Below are 17,445 nucleotides of genomic sequence, written 5' to 3'. Positions count from 1 at the left end.
TGGGGGCGCTGGGGCCTGCCCGGGGATGGCGGGCAGGCCGCCCTCGGCCCACCGGCCGGCGGGCGAGGGGAGGGCAGCCAGGGGAAGGCGCCCCTTCCGTGCGCCCACTCGCCCTGGGCAGGCCCGAACACGGCGCCGAGGTCGGACCGGCCCAGCCCAGCAGCCTGACCCCGGGAGACCCCGCTTTGAGGCGGGCAACGGCTGCTCTGGCCCAGGCCACCCGGCCTTCAGGTTGTGTGACTGTGACGGGCCGACTGGGGCAAAGGGCGGTTGAAGGGGAACGGGGCGCTGCTTCCCACCGCTTGAGGGGGGTTGTTGTGCTTTGTGGGGGCTTGGGGGGGTCACCACCCTCCCGCGAGGGGTGGGGGAGGGCCGCCGGAGCAGCTGGCCGGCGAGGGGCGGGGCCACAGAGCCGAAGTGTGTGTGTTCCAGCGAGGGCGTGTGGGAGGGGAGGGCGCGCGGAGGAGGATCCTGGCCTGCGCGCAGGCGCGAGCAGCGGGTCGGGCCCGAGCCCAGGAAGAAGGCCCTGGGGGAGCGGGGGCGGTGGGCCGGCGGGAGGGCGGGCGGGCTGACGCGAAGGGGGGCGGGGAGCCGCGTCGGCGTCGCCGGGCGCGGGCGATTCGAGGCCGACGCATCCGCGCGTGCGCGCGCCGCGGAGTGTCCGCGTTAGAGGGGAGTGACGCGTGCGCGTTCACGTGCGCCCGGGAGAGCGGTAAGAAACGAAGGGAGGCCTGAAGGGGGTGGGGGTGGAGGCGAGCCGGAGGAGGGGTGGGGGGGCGGCGCCTGCGCAGTGCGCCGCGGAGGAGCTGTGTGTATGTGAGAGTCTGACGGGTTCAAAATGGCGGCGGCTGCTTCAGCGGCTCCTCCTGTGTGAGGGAAACAACACCCCTCCCCGGCGGCAGCGGCGGCGGCGGCGGCGGCTGCGGCTCGCAGAGCACCTTCCCAGCGGCTGGGCCTGTCGCCGCTCCGTCTATCCTGGGCAGGGGGCGCTCCGGGAGGAGGGGCAACGCCAGGGGGCCCATCCCCCGGAATCCCTCCTCTGCGACTGGGGAGTAGCCGGGGGCTCGTCCCGCAGCGCGGAGCCCGGGCTGAGGGGGAGACGCGAGGGGAGCCCGGGCCCCCAGCCCGGCGCGCCGCGCCGCTCCCGCCCTCTCCGCCCCCCGGGGCCGGGGCCCGCGTTCCGGGGGGCCGGGGCGGCGCGGGGAGCCTCGGGCCGGCCGGTCTCAGCTGATCGGCTGCCGCTCCTGGGCTCCGGAGGCGGCCGGGCGGCTGCTCGCCGAGGGCACGGCGAAGAGGGCGCTCCCCGCGGCCGGGGCTGGCCCGGGGCTCGGGCTCGGGCTGCTGACCGCTGGCCCGGGGGAGGCGCGGGCGCCCCGGGCTCGGCGCCGAGGGGTCGCGCTCCCCTCTCCTGACGCCTCTGACTCCCGGTCTCTGAAGCCTGAAGAGGAGGTTTGATTCAGCAACTGTTTCCTCTTTTCCGGGTCGCTCTGACCCTCTCTGGATACTGGGCTGATCCACGGAAAAAAACGAAGACGACGTTTGGGATTTAATTTTTCCTCTCAGTTTTTGGAATCTTTTACTTCTCACTTGGACAAGAACTCACGAGCAAAATCCCCGGTGAGATTCCCCCTCCTAGCCCCCCCACCCCCCCTGGAAGTTTGGTTCACCGTGTTATCTAAAGTCTTAATGTAAAGTTTCTATTTCTTTTTCCGATGGGTGAACCATTGAAGCGCCTTTCCTTCGGGGAGCCCGGCGAGATTTGCCATTTTTCCTCTCCGGCCCTGGCTGCTTTCAGTCCCCGGCGGTCCTCGCCCAGGGGGTGCAAACACGGTTTCTTTCCCTCCCGACTTGGGACAAGGGTTTCCTCTAGGAGGGCTCTGCCACGAACTGCTCTTGCAACTGTGTCATTGGGTCCTTTGGTCTTGTAGCAGTTTTGAAAGGATGCTATTAACGTGGCTGAAAGGTAGTTGCGAAAAGGGAAAAAAAAAATTCTGCATTCCCTATGGAAGCCATTATCCTTGAGAATATTTCGGAAAAAAGAAAAACCTTTCTTGGTATTATGGATCGACCGTCGCGCAGATCGGTCGTAATTTTTGGAAAAGATGTATTTTACTTATTTCTATAGATGGATTCGCTCATTTTATTACTTTATTCAAAAAGATCTAATGGAATTTTTGTCCCTGGTTTACAACTCTCTTGAATTTGTTTCAGAGTTGTACACATATTGTGTTGGGGTGGAGTGTTGGTTTGGGAATGAGAAAGATCCAGGGAGTCTAGGAAGGCAGGCAACGATGGTGTACGGCTTTACTAGAGGGGTATGGGAAATTGTTTTGGAATCTTTCTGTATCCTGATTTTTTGGTCCTTTTTTAATATAGTCTGCCCTTTTTTCCTTTAATTTCTAATTATCAGTGAGAGAGAGCTAATTTGGTTGGGATCTGGATTTGTTCAGTGCCTGCTTCACCTGGTCCGTTCTCTATAGATACAAGTCTCCCCCCCAACACGTTTTTTTTTGTTTTGTTTTTTTTTTTTTCCTACTACTGCCATCAAAGGGAGGCTTGCTTATTGTAATCCTGTGGGGAAGAAACAGTGGTGTGGCCCATCCACAAGGAACTGAAACCAACATCATCTCCTTTTGCCTAGGCCTCGGACAGTTGTAATGTGATTAACGGTGGTCATGGCATGGAAACACTTGCCCCAGAGCAGAGGGGTCCCAAACTGATGAAGAGGAACCAGATTTGTCAGAGAGCCTTTAACTTGCACATATCTTAAATACTTCTTTCTGTGAAAAGAAAGCTTGAGTTTGGGGATGAGTTCTCATCTCTGCTCATATCATTATGCTTTAGTGTTGCAACCTGGTTCCTAAGGAGGAAGAGGAAGGCAGCCCTGGAGTGGTTTCTTTACAGTAATTTCAACAGAGGAGTGAGAGATGGAACCCGAAGAAGAAAGGATTCGTTACAGCCAGAGATTGGTTAGTATTTTATTCTCTCTCTCTCCTTTTTTTTTTTTTTCCCCAATTTTGAAGCACAATAACTATTCTGTTTCCATTTGTGGACCTACTGTGATTAAAACTTTTCAGGTGGCTTTTCTGTATACCAGAGGAGAGATGATGTATTAATATCTCATTTGGTTTTTAGGCCAAGCAATTAGAGCCTTAATATTCATCCTGTTTGGAAATGGACTTATATGTAACCTTAACTTCTATAGAAACTGTTGTAAATCAAAGGATTTTGTGGATTACATCATGACAGGGATTACTAATTTTGCAATACTGACACTGTAATAAATCTGATTAAGTTAGATTAGAATGTAAATTTTAGGGGCAAAACTGAGGAACGTTAGTTCTGTATCATTTTTGTAGATTATGGTATGTCAGGATTTGTGGCTTTGAGCTGGGAAGTAGAACTATGGATTTCTATTTTTAACACAAGTAACACTGATAGGTTTAGAGGGTTGGTGGGGATTGATTGAGAAAGGGTAGAATGCCAGAAGTTCTGTATTTTGTATTTTGGGAAGGAAGTATGAGATATATCTTGTTGAAAGAAATTTTTACTTAGTAATGATTTGGAGGGAATTTGCTTATATGTGCCTATGAATATTTGCTCCTTTAAGCCCTATTTTCCTCTCAAAGTTTCCCTATTGGAGTTCAAGAATTTGATTTTTGTATCCCCTAGTCAAAGAGAACTTTATTAATATTCTCACCGTATATTCATTTGAGAAATTTGAATTTGTGTCTTTAGAGTAAGGTATGGGAGCCAAAGAATTGTCTCTATCATGTGAAATTCGGTGAACTGAGAGACCTAGAAGATTACTAAAGGAATTATGGTGGTTTTCTTTGGCTCTGTGTTTTAGACTGAGTTTGGAGGAAAACAGAGTGATTCTGTAATCATTCTCTGATGATCTCCACTCTTTTTGAAAAAAGGCTACTTTGTTTAAACGTGACTGTTAGAAAGGTGTGGAGTGCATTGGCAAGTATATCCAGCAGGCATATGCTCTGGCAAGACTTATTCCAGAGATTTGCCTCTTGTCTCCCAAAGCATGTATTGAGAATATAGTTCTTTAACATTTAGAAATAAACTACGGTTCTTTAACTTTCAGAAATAAACTATGTATGTCAGTAGTGAAATTTTGTATGCTTAAGGTTTATTTTTGTTTTGATATTTCTTAAACTTTTCTTCGGGACCATAGAAGAACAAGGATGCTGCAGAATTCTCTTCCCAGGTGTTATTCCCAGTTATATGGGGAATCATTTTTATCATGTCAGGCTTGTAGAATTGTTGAGCTTATTTTAAGCTCAACAATACATTGTTTATGTATTGTTACATAAATACTAGAGGGCTCTTGGATCTTGGGATCCAGTCTTTCAAAGGAAGAGCCTTTCATTCAGCCAGAAAAAGTTCATATTTTTTAACAAGGTAGGGAGGTAGTGGTAAGGAAATCCAGGGAATCTGTGACTTTTGTCTTGGTAAGATGATTTTTTAATTGTAAAATGATTGCTACCTGTTGCACACATTAACCCTTTCCATATCTAGCATATTTTTTCTTTTGGTTCATGTGCTGTTGTAGCAGTGTTGTATTAGGGGGGTACATCAGATATTTGGTGGGGATCTTGAAATTTTGGGTAATTCTGAAGTTTAGGATGACTGATGTCTTGTTTTTCTTTCTAAGATTACATGACAAAATTATATCTGAAGTGTAAATTCCTTCTGTAGCATACCTTTTGATAAGAGCATATTGGCAGCTTATTTGAGTGACAAGTTTGCCTACCAAACTTTTAATGTCTGTCTCTGTGGTGAGTCCTCATGTTACATTGATAATGGCTAATTTTTGTAGTAGTTAACTGTTTTTTAACACTGTCTGTCTTTAAAGGCGGTCAAAGTGTAGAACTTACTTTTGTTTTGCAGTTATTGGCCATAGAACATAAAGTTTGAAGGAGAGACAAACGACAGGTTTACTTACTTAGCTTAGTGATTAAAATTTGTGTGGTCTCATACAATATATATTTGTCAAATTGAATTGAATTACTTAGTACGTTGATTATAGTGTTATTAAATGTTACTTAATGTTGTTTTAGGGGATAAAACCTAAATGGGCGTCCCTTGTGATATACCTCCAAAATAGCCTCTTGAGAGAGAAAATGGTATCAGTATTAAAAGTCTGAGTCCAGACTCATTTTGTAATGACTTTTTTGTATTCAGGACCTTTTACCTATCAAGAAAAAAAAAAGTTGTATTCTTACTAGTAAGAATACTATTAAAAATTGAAATAAATCATTTTAATGCTTCTTACTGAGATAGCTATTTCAAGTGCACAGGCTGAATTTGGTAAATTTTGATATGTTTATATCAACTTTGTGACAAGTCATTTTTTAAAGTCAGAAATAGCTAGTTTAAAAAAAATGGCTTGCCTCTTGCCAAACTTTATTACATGTAGAAGAGAATTTTACCTTTGAAGTTGGTGTATATGTATAGATTTGGGGCATAAGCTCTACTTTCTGGAACTAGAATGCTTGTTTTGCAGTGTGGGAAATGAATGATGTTTTACTATTCTTAAGCAAGACATAGTTTTGTTTTGTTTTTTAATGAAAAGATTAGTAGTTTTGTGTATAGATTCCTAGAACAAAGCCAGACAGATCTCTAAGGCAAGTTGATGTACCTGGAAAGGGTATTCAAGTGAGAGGGATAGAAGCTTCAGCTTCGGCAATGGGTGGGTATTTGGTTGTCCTGAGGTAAAGAGGATTTATTTCTGTCTTTTTAGTAAATTTAGATGGAGGACCTAATTGAGAAATATTGACAAGTACTAAAGATGGAACTTCTTTTTTTCTTCATTTGATTTCAGCAGCTAAAGTGTTGGAGTAGGTTTAGATGTTTGTTTCTATCCATGTATATTTAAGTATTGATTTGTAGGGAATATTCAGCATAGTATCTTACAGTTACTTAATCTAAAACGTTAATTAGATCCTTAGCAGTTATAATTGATGATCTTTTAGGTTTTTGAAATCATACCAATTCTGAGTAATCCTTATTGCATAGAAAATCAAGGGCAAAATAGCATGCATCGAAGTGCTTACGTTAATATTTCTATGCTATGTAGTATCGTTTTAACTTGGGGCTTTTTTCATTTTTTTTTGGAAAAGATGACCTTTGTTATATATTTTAATACACTGGACTATGATATGTGCCCTTAACTTGTTAATATATTGTACATATCATTAAATTTAGTATGGAAAAAATTCATTAGCTCCTGCCAAAGGCAATTGTAGAAACAAATGGACACCTAAATCAATGTAAAAGAAAGTGAAGACAATATACTTCAGGGTAAAAGAAGTTATGTAACCTGAATATTTGTTTCTCTTGAATTCACCTAAGTCTAGTAGTGTTATCTGAAGGAGAGATGTTGATTTTCTTGAGAATTCAGTTTGATTGTCAATCTTGATGATGAGATTAAGAGATTTTCTAAAGGATATTATACTATTAGAGGTTCAATGCTGTTTATTTCTTACATATGTTTTTCTTTGAAATAGCTAAATCATTTATCTTTTGTAAGAAACTGGGGCACTGAAGCCCTAATGATACTCTCACCATTCTTTGGGTTACACTTAAAAATTGTCTCCTCAGATTCAGCATCAATTACCAGATTATCCCTTTTACAAACAGTCCCACTTTGAATGACCCCACTCTCAGTAAGGTCTTTCTGACCAGGAACAAACTAGGCAAAATAAAATCCTAGTTTTAAGCCGTATTTTCCCTAGCATGAAAATGTCATATTGTTAACAATTAGAAAATAATTATAGGTGGTCTAAATTGTTGAATTTGCTTATTTATAATTATTTCATTAGACTTAACCTTCAATCTGTGATGGTGGAGGAGTACATTGTTCTGAGTATTGCAGCCTCCTTCCTGATGATGTAGGAAAAACTTGTTGCCCATTTTTGGGTGATTCAAAATGCATATAATGAGGGAACTAATTCTTTATTCTTATGCATCAATCTTCCACAGTAAGCTACATTTTGGGGACCCATAATGAGGACTGTATTTAAGCCCTATCACTTTCTCTTGTTTTATTTTGCTGAGCACTAATCATTATCATACTTGTTTGTTTTGTTTGTGCATATCTCTCCTTTGGAGTGTAAGCTCCTTGAGAGTTGGGACTTTGTTTTGTTTATGGTATATACTGGATGCTTCGAATAGTGCCTGACACATAGAAAGTGCTCTAAGTAGCCTCAAAAAAAGAGAAAGTACTCCATCTACAACACAGAAAGTGCTTAATAAGTATCTGTTGATATTGTTGAAAGCCCTGATAAATACTTTTCTTTGCTACCAGTTTCTTGAGGGCCAGCAATAAGTCACTGGAATGGAGGAGAGTTTGTGTGTAGGGATGAGCAAAATATCTGGGTATTAGGTCTTGCAGTGTGCATAGAACCAGAAGCTTTAAGCTATGACAGAAAAAATTTATACTTAACACACATGCCAGATGAACACATTTATAGTATTTGGGCCATTAAAACCAATGAAAAAAATGTCTAGTTAACTTTAAAAGCTCAGTCTGAATTTTAAGTTCTTCCCTTAATCCTATGTAAATCTTCTGTTTCAAGGTTTTTGCTGGCTTTTAGACAACTTAAAGTTGTGAAGTTGCTAGTGATGGTGTTTGTGTTATTCTCAAGTCTTCGTTTTGGCCATTAAGCAAGACAAATAATTGATACATTTACTGTATACCATACGGAGAAACATGCCATTATTTTATATCTTTAAAATTTTTCTTCTTGGGGTGCCTGGGTGGCTCATTTGGTTAAGCAGCTGACTTTTGGTTTCAGCTCAGGGTCCTGAGATTGAGCCCTGCATCAGGCTCCACATTCAGCGAAGGGTCTGCTTGTCCCTTTCCCTCCCCATCTGCCTCCTCCTACCTCTAAAATAAATAAAAATAAAATCTTAAAAAAAATTTTTTTTTCCTTGTAAACGGACGTCCTTGACTAGGTTTCATTAATTTGCCCTGTGTAATCTCATTTTTGGAATAATACTATATTGTCACATTGTGGTTTTACATCAATTCAGTATTTATGTGCTGAGTACGAGGCTAGGTTCTCTCATACACATTATCTTGTTTAATCCTCAAAACTGGCCTGTAAGGTAGATGGTATAGTTTTAAATTTTAATTTTTTTAATTATGGAAATGGAGTTTTTGGTCTGTGACTTGCCCAAGATCACCAAGTTGGTGAGGGGTGGAAGCAGACCTTGAACCCCATGTTTCTTGTGTTATTTCATACAGAAAACATATGATACCCATTTCTGTTGTAGGAAGTTGCAGACTGAGTGCTTTCTCTTTTTTTGAGGCTACTTTTAAAATTTCTTCCCTTACAGATGTCTGCTTAACATCCTAAATGAGATAGCTACAAATATTTGACAGCCAGTGTTTCATCATGTTAGAAAAAGGTGGCACATTCTTTTTGTGAACTTTGAACTTATTGCACTTGATCTATTAAAACAGCAGTATTTGTGTATATGTCCAGCTTTTTATTTATGCATGTCACTCATATCATTGTTTTCTGTTTTAAATTTTAGGTTCTTGGGGGTTTTCTCTATCTGTGAGTACTTGGTAAAAACTTAAACCATAAAAAAAGGCAGCAGATAGTGACCAAGCGAGTGGTTTTGGCAAATACAGTGGTGAAGGCCTCCTTCAGGTAGGTAGAGAGGAGGAGGGAAGAGGGTGGCCTTGCAGGAGGTAAAGACAGCATAAGCTTTACTATGGAATGGGATGCTTATAAAGCCTAGTCTGAGGACATTTCATTAGATTCATAGGACTAAAGTAGAAAATTTCCAGGTATGGAAAATAGAGAGTCATTGGAAGTTGTGGTTTGTTTTTAATCAAATAGTAATTTGATCAAAGTGGTGTTTTAGGAATAATATTTTTGCAGTTTCAAGTCAGGGATGTGTCCAAAGGAATATTGAAATAAGTTATCTCTTAAGGTATTAGGTACCTGATCTCTAGGGCAGTGATTCTTGAAGTGTGGTTCCCTCACCAGCAGCCTCAGCATTATCTGGGTATCTGGGAACATGTTAGAAATGCACATTTGGGGGGCCCTGCCCTGTATTTACTGAATCAGAAACTCTGGAATTGGGGCCCAGCAATCTGCGTTTTAACAAGCCAGGTGATTCCATTACATGCAGAAGTTTGAGAGCCACTGTTCTGGGGTACAGTTAGTAGAAATGGAAAGGAAGGGAAAGTGAAGGACTGACAAAACTTGCTGACTGATGGATAGCAGCATGTTATGGAAAAGAGTTCTTGATTGAGGATCATGAGTGCTGAGTCCTAGTGTCAACTTTATCACCAGCTGTTTTGAACAAGAGAACTGACCTGTCATGGAAGGAGTTGTACTTAGTGATTTCTGAGGATTTTGGAGACAAATGAAGAATTAAGGTGGACTCTGGGATTAAGTCTGCATTATCAGCAAGATCAGGAGGGAGTTTTGAAAAGGAGAGGAGAGGACATTGGGTGGATGTTTTAGAAAAGTGGGACAGAGGGCGCCTGGGTGGCTCAGTTGGTTAGGCGACTGCCTTCGGCTCAGGTCATGATCCTGGAGTCCCTGGATCGAGTCCCGCATCGGGCTCCCTGCTCAGCGGGGAGCCTGCTTCTCCCTCTGACCCTCCCCCCTCTCATGTGCTCTCTCTCTCTCTCATTCTCTCTGTCTCAAATAAATAAATAAAATCTTTAAAAAAAAAAAAAAGTGGAACAGATTACTTAAAGCAGGGGTTCTCAACTGGGTGTGATTTTTTGCCCCCTTGGGATATTTGGCAATATATGGAGACTTTTTTTTTTTTTTTTGAGACATTTTTGATTGTCAGACTAGGGGAGTACTACTGGTATTCTAGTGAGTAGAGGCTAAGGATGCTTCTAAACATCCTAAATGCACAGGTCAGCCCCCCACAGCAGAGGGTTATTGGGTCCAAAATGTCAACAATGCGAGATTGAAAATCCCTATTTATTTATTTTTCAAGATTTTATTTGTTTATTTGACAGAGAGAGAGACAGCGAGAGAGGGAACACAAGCAGGGGGAGTGGGAGAGGGAGAAGCAGGCCTCCCGCTGAGCAGAGTCCGATGTTGGGGCTCAATCCCAGGACACTGGGATCATGACCTGAGCCGAAGGCAGACGCTTAACGATTGAGCCACCCAGTCACCCCTGAAAATCCCTATTTAAAGAGAAATACCCAGTAGAAAGGTTCTGTGTACGTTTCCATCCTGGTTTTCTGCTGTTAATCTTAGAGTTTTAAGTTTAACACAAAACATCTCAGAAGCACTCTCAGATTCCCTTTCGCAGGGCTTTGCTCAAAGTAAGCATAAAGGGTTTTGTTGTTGCTGTCAAATTTTCACAAAAGTAAATGGTATGGAAAATCCTCGACCAAGGTGCAGATTTATTACTCCTTTTAACTTATCCTAAAGCAACTTACTTGGATAACCAAAGTAAGTATTCATTGTATTGATTACAACAAGAAATTTCCTTTTGATATTCTCTCTGAAGGATAGAAAAATGAGTTAAAAGTTGTGGTATTGATGTGAGCAAATATTGACATACAGTGAATTGCACTGTAGCTCAATACCCTATGATCATTTTTAAGAAACAACTTCATGAGCTGGTTGTGGCCCTCAGTGTGAATTCAGTATGTAGCCTCAACCTTAATCCATCTCTTTATATCCCTGGATCTCAGAAGTTAGGAACTCTGTCCTGTCAGGGCAGTAATCTGGCCAACACACTTGCTTCTGACAGTGACCTCAAGAGAATGTAGATTCATAAATATAGTGATCACTTAAAGTACTTTTATAGTTTCCAAAGTACTTATCTGTTTCTTGTGTCTTTTGATCCTCTTAATCTTCTGATCATCCTAATTCTGTGGGGTTGCCAGAACTTGAGGTTGGTGCTACCATATTGCACAATTCCAGCAGGTGCCATTCACATATCTTAATCTGCTGAAAGATGCCCTTGGAGTTGTGTGGTCAACAACAACAACAAAAAATTGTGAGCCTTTTTGGGTGGATAAGATAAAGGAAGAGTCACCCCGTATATTTGAGACAAGGTAGGAAAAAGCCCAATCTGATGGATAATAGTACACATTGAGTATATACTATGTGCCTGGTACTGGCACTTTACACGTTTTAACTAACTTAATTCTTGGCAACCCTTTGAGATAGGCTCTATGATTCCCATTTTCTGGCTTAGAAACTGAGGCATAGTACAGTTAAGTAACTTGTCTGAGGTTATCCAGTTAAGAAGACAAGGAGGATTCAAAGCAGGTGGTCTGGCTCCCAAGCCTTCTACGCTATCCTGCCTCTTTTTGACTTTGTTGGAGGACAGTTTGTATATGTTTTGTTGATGAACTTTGGGTATTCCCCAGGTAATATTTCTCATTCAGGATATTCATTCGCATAAATGTTTCTTAGGTGCTTATACTGTGACAGCTACTTTACTTGGGCCTTACTTTTTCATAACTTCCAAATACTGTGGTTTCAAGTAGTGCTGAAGAAATTAGTGCGTTGAAGAAATTAGGAGGGTGATGAAATACAGTTGACCCCGAAACAAGCGGGGCTAGGGGCCCTGACCCTCTGCACAGTTGAAAATCCACATGTAACTTTTGACTCCCCCACAACTTAAGTACTAATAGCATATTTGACCAGAAGCTTTCTGTAACATACACAGCCAACAAACATATATTTTCTATGTATGGGAAAATATCTGCATGTAAGTGAACCCATGCAGTTCAAACCAATGTTGTTCAAGGGTCATCTGTACTTGTTTGGGTGAGGATTGTTCCTTTAGATTGATGGTTACTAAGGCTGCCTGAGAAGATGGCATTTTGTGACTGAGACCTGAGTGGTGAGGAGCCATTCTTGTGAAGTTCAAGGGCTTAAGGGGACCAGATCTGGGTCAGCAGAGCTCTGGCTAGAGGGACCAGCTAATGCAAAGCCCTGTGGTATGAATGAGAAAATATTACAAGCACTTAACTTTGTGTCAGACACCATGCAAAGCTCTTGGGATACAGTGATGAGTAAGACAGGCATGGTCCCTCTGTTGTGAAGCTTCCAGTCTGTCTGGTGGGGAAGTCAGTAATTAAATACTTCTGTTAGTAATGTCAATCATAGATACGCAAAGGACTACAAAGGTAAATATAGGATGCAGTGAGAATATATGATAAGGTGACCTAATCTAAATTTCAGGAGTGGGAGGAGGCATCAGAGAACGCTTTCTCTGAGAAAGCTTTTAAAACTGAGACCTGAAGGATGCGTAAGAGATAACCTGGCGAGAAGGAAGTGATTAGCATATGTAGAAATCCTGAGGTTGGAAGGAATCTGACCTGTTTGAAGAACCTACCAACCACACAAAACCAAAAAAGCTAGGGTAACTGCAGAGAAGTAAGTGGAGGAGAGAATTAAAATCCTGACAAGGTAGTCAGGGGTCAGGTCAAGTAGGGCTTTATTCTGAAGACGGTGGGAAGGCACAAGTTTAGCAGAGGAGTAATATGCGTGAGCTATTAACAGCTGCAGTATAGAGAAAGGATCAGGGAGGGAGAGAGAATGGATTTAATGATGCAAATTAGGAGGCTATTGCAGTTATTTAGATAAGAAACGATGGAAGTATGGTTGAGAATATGGATAGTGGAATTAGGGAGGTTTTGAGAAATACTTAGAAAACAAAATTGTAGGACTTTGGTTCCTTGGATGTGTGGGAGGGTGACACAAGGTTTTCTCATGTGAATGGCTTGTGGTGTAATAGTCCTTTTATTGAGAATAAGGCACACTGAAGGAAGAGCAGGTATGGAGATTGAGGGGATGAGCATAAGCTCAGTTTTGAGTAAGTTTGGACAGATTGAATGTGAGGTACTTGTGAAACATCTGGTAGAACTGTTAGAACTGTTGAGTAGGTAGCGGACTATGATTCTGGACCACAGGAAGGGCTTTTTGGCATATACCTGTGTCTCGCTGGCATATTATGGTAAATGAAGTTGGGTAGACATGGAGTAGCTTACAGAGGGAATGAAGGGGGCCCAGGGAGGTATGAGGAAAATCAAGAGAGTAGTGATGTCTTAGAAGCCAAGGGACTGTGGTAATTACTGTTTATCAAGCACTGTGTTAAGTGTTAGTGTGTTTTTATTCATTTAATGCTTGTAACTATGAAGTAGGTGCTTTCATTATCTCAATTTTATAGATCAGGAAAACTACATAAGAAGGGGCTATATAATTTGTCCCAGACCACCAGATAATAACTGGAGAGGTTATTGGTTTTTGAACCCAGGTTTGTCTGGCTCCAGTTTGTATTCTTAAACAACATTTCATGGTGTATAAAAAAGAGGAGGGGAGTGGTCAGCTGAGGTGGATGCCACCCAGAGGCTGAGTATATTGAAGACAGAGATTTTCGTGGGATTTGGCAACATAGAGGTTAATGGTGATTTTAAACATTAGTTTCAGTGCATTTGGAGCAGAAGACATTTTTCAAAATAAGTGTGAGATTAAACAGAGACAGTGAATGAAGAGAAGTTTAAAGAAGTTTGGCTGTGAAGAGAAAAGGGGAGCAGGTCATAGCTGGAAGTTAAAGTGCAGAATCCAGAGAAGGTTCTCTCAGGTTTTTGTTTGTTACATTTTGTTTTAAGTTGGAAGAGGCCACTGCATTTTTTTTGTTAATGGTGCTATCATCTATTATTCCTTCTTCTGTCATCCTTCATATTTAATCAGTAGCTAAGACTTGATGGATTTCTCATATTCATATATATATTTTTTAAAGATTTTATTTATTTATTTATTTTTTTTTTTTTTAAAGATTTTATTTATTTATTTGAGAGAGAGAGACACAGCGAGAGAGGGAACACAAGCAGGGGGAGTGGGGGAGGGAGAAGCAGGCTCCCCGCGGAGCAGGGAGCCCCAGGCGGGGCTCGATCCCAGGACCCCGGGACCACGACCTGAGCCGAAGGCGGACGCTTAGCGACCGAGCCACCCAGGCGCCCCTAAAGATTTTATTTATTTATTTGACAGAGAGAGAACGTGAGAGAGGGAACATAAGCAGGGGGAGTGGGAAAAGGAGAAGCAGGCTCCTCGCTGAGCAGGGAGCCCAATGCGGGGCTTGATCCCAGGACCCTGAGATCATGACCCGAGCCAAAGGCAGACGCTTAACGACTGAGCCACACAGGCGCCCCTCTCATATTCATCTTTATGTAGTTCTCACTACCACTCCAAACAGTTTGGACTCTTAGACTATTGTAGTAGTCTCTTCCTTGGATTTTTTTGGGGGGGGGGATATTTTTACCGTTCTTTCTTTCTTTTTCTTTTTTTTTTTTAAAGATTTTATTTATTTATTTGACAGAGAGAGACACAGCGAGAGAGGGAACACAAGCAGGGAGAGTGGGAGAGGGAGAAGCAGGCTTCCCGCCAAGCAGGGAGCCTGATGCGGGGCTCGATCCCAGGACCCTGGGATCATGACCTGCGCTGAAGGCAGATGCTTAACCACTGAGCCACCCAGGCGCCCCTACCGTTATTTCTTAATATTGTGCTTCCAGGGTTCTGATCATGTTGGTCCTGTCCTCCGTAATATTCCCACTCTGTAAAGTCAGTGGTGGTGTGGGTAACTTTATTTTTAAGTTTTTATTAAGTAAACTCTACCCCTAACGTGGGGCTCAAACTTAAAACCCCGAGATCAGGAGTCATATGTTCTACTGACTCAGCCAGTCAGGCGCTCCTATGAACTTTAACTTTTCATGTGTGGATTAGTGAAAATAAAACTTACCTTTTGGGAAAAAAAAAAATTTTTTTTTAAAGATTTTACTTATCTGTCAGAGAGAACACAAGCAGGGGGGACTGAAGGTAGAGGGAGAAGCAGGCTCCCCGCTGAGCAAGGAGCCCGATGCAGGACTCGATCCCAGGACTCTGGGATCGTGATTTGGAACTGAAGGCAGACGCTTAACCGACTGAGCCACCCAGGCATCCCTGGAAATTGTTTATAAATGCTTGGTTAACTTGAAGGGTTTTGCCATTGTAGGCACAAACTCCTTAGCCTGATATTCAGGCCCCAGTTGACTACTACAGTCTTATTAGCTACTCTTTTAAAGATTTTTTTATTTATTCATTCGAGACACAGAGATAGAGAGAGCATGAGCAGGGGGAGAAGCAGACTCTCCGCGGAGCAGGGAGCCTGATGTGGGGCTCGATCCCAGGACCCTGGGATCATGACCTGAGCTGAAGGCAGACGCTTAACCATTTGAGCCACCCAGGCGCCCCTTATTAGCTACTCTTAATTCATATATGTTCCAGCCAAACCAAACTACCTTCTTGGTTTTTTTCTACATACTTGTGCTATCTTGTCTCCCTGTCCCTACCATAGTTCTCATCTTCTAAAGCCCATTTGCAATACTGTTTCCTTAGTGTATTGAAGGCAACCTTTTCTAAATCCTCATATTTTTTTCTCCCTACCTCTTATGGTATCTAACTGGATACAAGATAAAAAATTTAATTGTCTTTATTATATGCTCCATGAGGACAAGTCATGACTTCCCTGGCACACACATAGCATAATACCATTTATATCATTGAGACTCACATTGCAGGTTGGTTAACTTTTCATGAAGACAAAGTATAGTGTAATAAAATTAATCTACTCCATTCTGTGGTTCAGTGCTGACAGTTATCAGAAGGGTGATGGTTAGGGCGCCTGGGTGGCTCAGTTGGTTAAGCGACTGCCTTCGGCTCAGGTCATGCTTGATCCTGGAGTCCCTGGATCGAGTGCCGCATCGGGCTCCCTGCTCAGCAGGGAGTCTGCTTCTCCCTCTGACCCTCCCCCCTCTCATGCGCTCTATCTGTCTCATTCTCTCTCTCTCAAATAAATGAGTAAAATCTTAAAAAAAATAAAAATAAAAAGAAGGGTGATGGTTAGAACAGAATCAGAGAAGGAGAGGCAAGGAATAAAAATTTGCCATATCTTGTTCTGGTTGTTAGAGAAAGGAGGAACAGACTACTCATTTCTTGAGACCATCTAGCTACCCTTGCTCTTATACTGTGTTCACTGGGCCACTTTCATAATTAGTTCGGTTCCCCTGTTTGTTGATGTTGGGAAATGGGCTTCCTGGATAATAGGCATGAGTATTCATAGTCTGTGCTAGGCGTTGTGAAGAAGTTAATTGACAGTCCTTTTGTCTTGCATAGTTGAGTAGTAGTAGCCTACCAAGATCCCTCCTTTGAACTTTAAAAGGACACAGAATGTCCATTTAATAGTAATAGTGTCTACAAACACTCTTCATGCGCAAAGGTTTGAACATGGTGTATAGAATGATAAAGTACCATTCTCCAGACCTTTTTCTTAGGGAAGCATTTCTTTGACTAGATCTTCCAGTTATAAATTCTTAAGAGTATAGTATAAAATATCTCTTATGCATAACACCTATCAAAATTGCAACTTTATATTTACTATATTTACTTGAATTATTGTTTGATTGTCTGTTTCCCTTTCAGATTGTAAGCATCATTAAAGCCTGCTATGATGCCTTTTCTCACCGTTTTATCCCCATGCTTGGTACAGTATCTGGTCCACAGTAGGTGCTGGATGGATTTTTTTGTGTGTGTGAATGTGCATCTCTAAAATGCTCTCCCTCCAGCCCTATTCTGTCTTCTTGGTAAGCTCCTAATTATTCTCCAAAGCCCGCAGACATTCTTCTCTTGAGTTCTCCTCAGTTAAATTACTGAGGCACTTTATTTATTGATTGATTGATTGATTGATTGATTTATAAAGATTATATTTATTTATTTGACAGAGAGAGAGAGAGAAAGCACAAGGAGGGGGAGCGGCAGGCAGAGGGAGAGGGAGAAGCAGGCTCCCCGCTGAGGAGGGAGCCCGATGCGGGACTCGATCCCAGGACCGTGGGATCATGACCTGAGCCGAAGGCAGACGCTTAACCAACTGAGCCACCCAGGCATCCCCCTGAGGCACTTTATATGCATTTCTGTTGTGGGATCACTTTGTGTTGTAATTATTTGACCATGAGTCTTTTCATCCAGCTAGAGTAGACTTCTTTAAGGCAAGGATCATGTCTTAATTTAAGTGCTCAGAAAAATGTCTATTGAATTGAACAAAATGTGTTGTGCACTTCTTAAAATATATAAATTTGTATAATATAATAACTGAACTCTAACAATGGGAAGAACCTTAGATTAGTAATCAGGAAGACTGTTATCCAAGCTTTATTTTATTCATCTGCAAGGTCTTTCTCAGTTCTGATAGTTTAAACTAGTTGTTTTCAAAGTGTGCTCCTTAACCACATCATCTGGGATCTTGTTAGAAATGCAGATTCTTAGGTCCTACCCCAGATTTACTAAATCAGAAACTCTGGGAGTGGCTGACTTCAACAAGCCCACCAGGTGATTCTGGTAGATGGTAAAGTTTGAGAACCACTGGAATTACTTTAGTAGTTTTTCTGTTTTC

The 17,445-nt window shown here is 42.4% G+C and overlaps 1 protein-coding gene across 5 annotated transcripts in view; it reads left to right on the top strand.

The window, feature by feature from the left end:
- Positions 1-727: 727 nt before the first annotated feature.
- The window catches only part of KDM2A (lysine demethylase 2A), a 114,481-nt gene continuing 97,763 nt past the window's right edge, over positions 728-17,445 (top strand). Inside the window, exons 1-2 of one of the 5 annotated variants that reach the window (XM_045893197.3) lie at positions 728-1,617; positions 2,845-2,969. In XM_045893197.3, the coding sequence (XP_045749153.1) occupies positions 2,928-2,969 (42 nt within the window). In that variant the 5' untranslated portion in view covers positions 728-1,617; positions 2,845-2,927. The other 4 variants (XM_064576107.1, XM_064576109.1, XM_064576108.1 and 1 more) reach the window with 4 other exon arrangements.

The sequence above is a fragment of the Mirounga angustirostris genome, unplaced genomic scaffold (genome assembly GCF_029215605.1).
Source record: "Mirounga angustirostris isolate CCGP_5_RB_7025 unplaced genomic scaffold, mMirAng1.0.hap1 SCAF_13, whole genome shotgun sequence".
Lineage (NCBI taxonomy): Eukaryota > Metazoa > Chordata > Mammalia > Carnivora > Phocidae > Mirounga > Mirounga angustirostris.
This window is presented reverse-complemented; position numbering and strand designations above follow the sequence as displayed.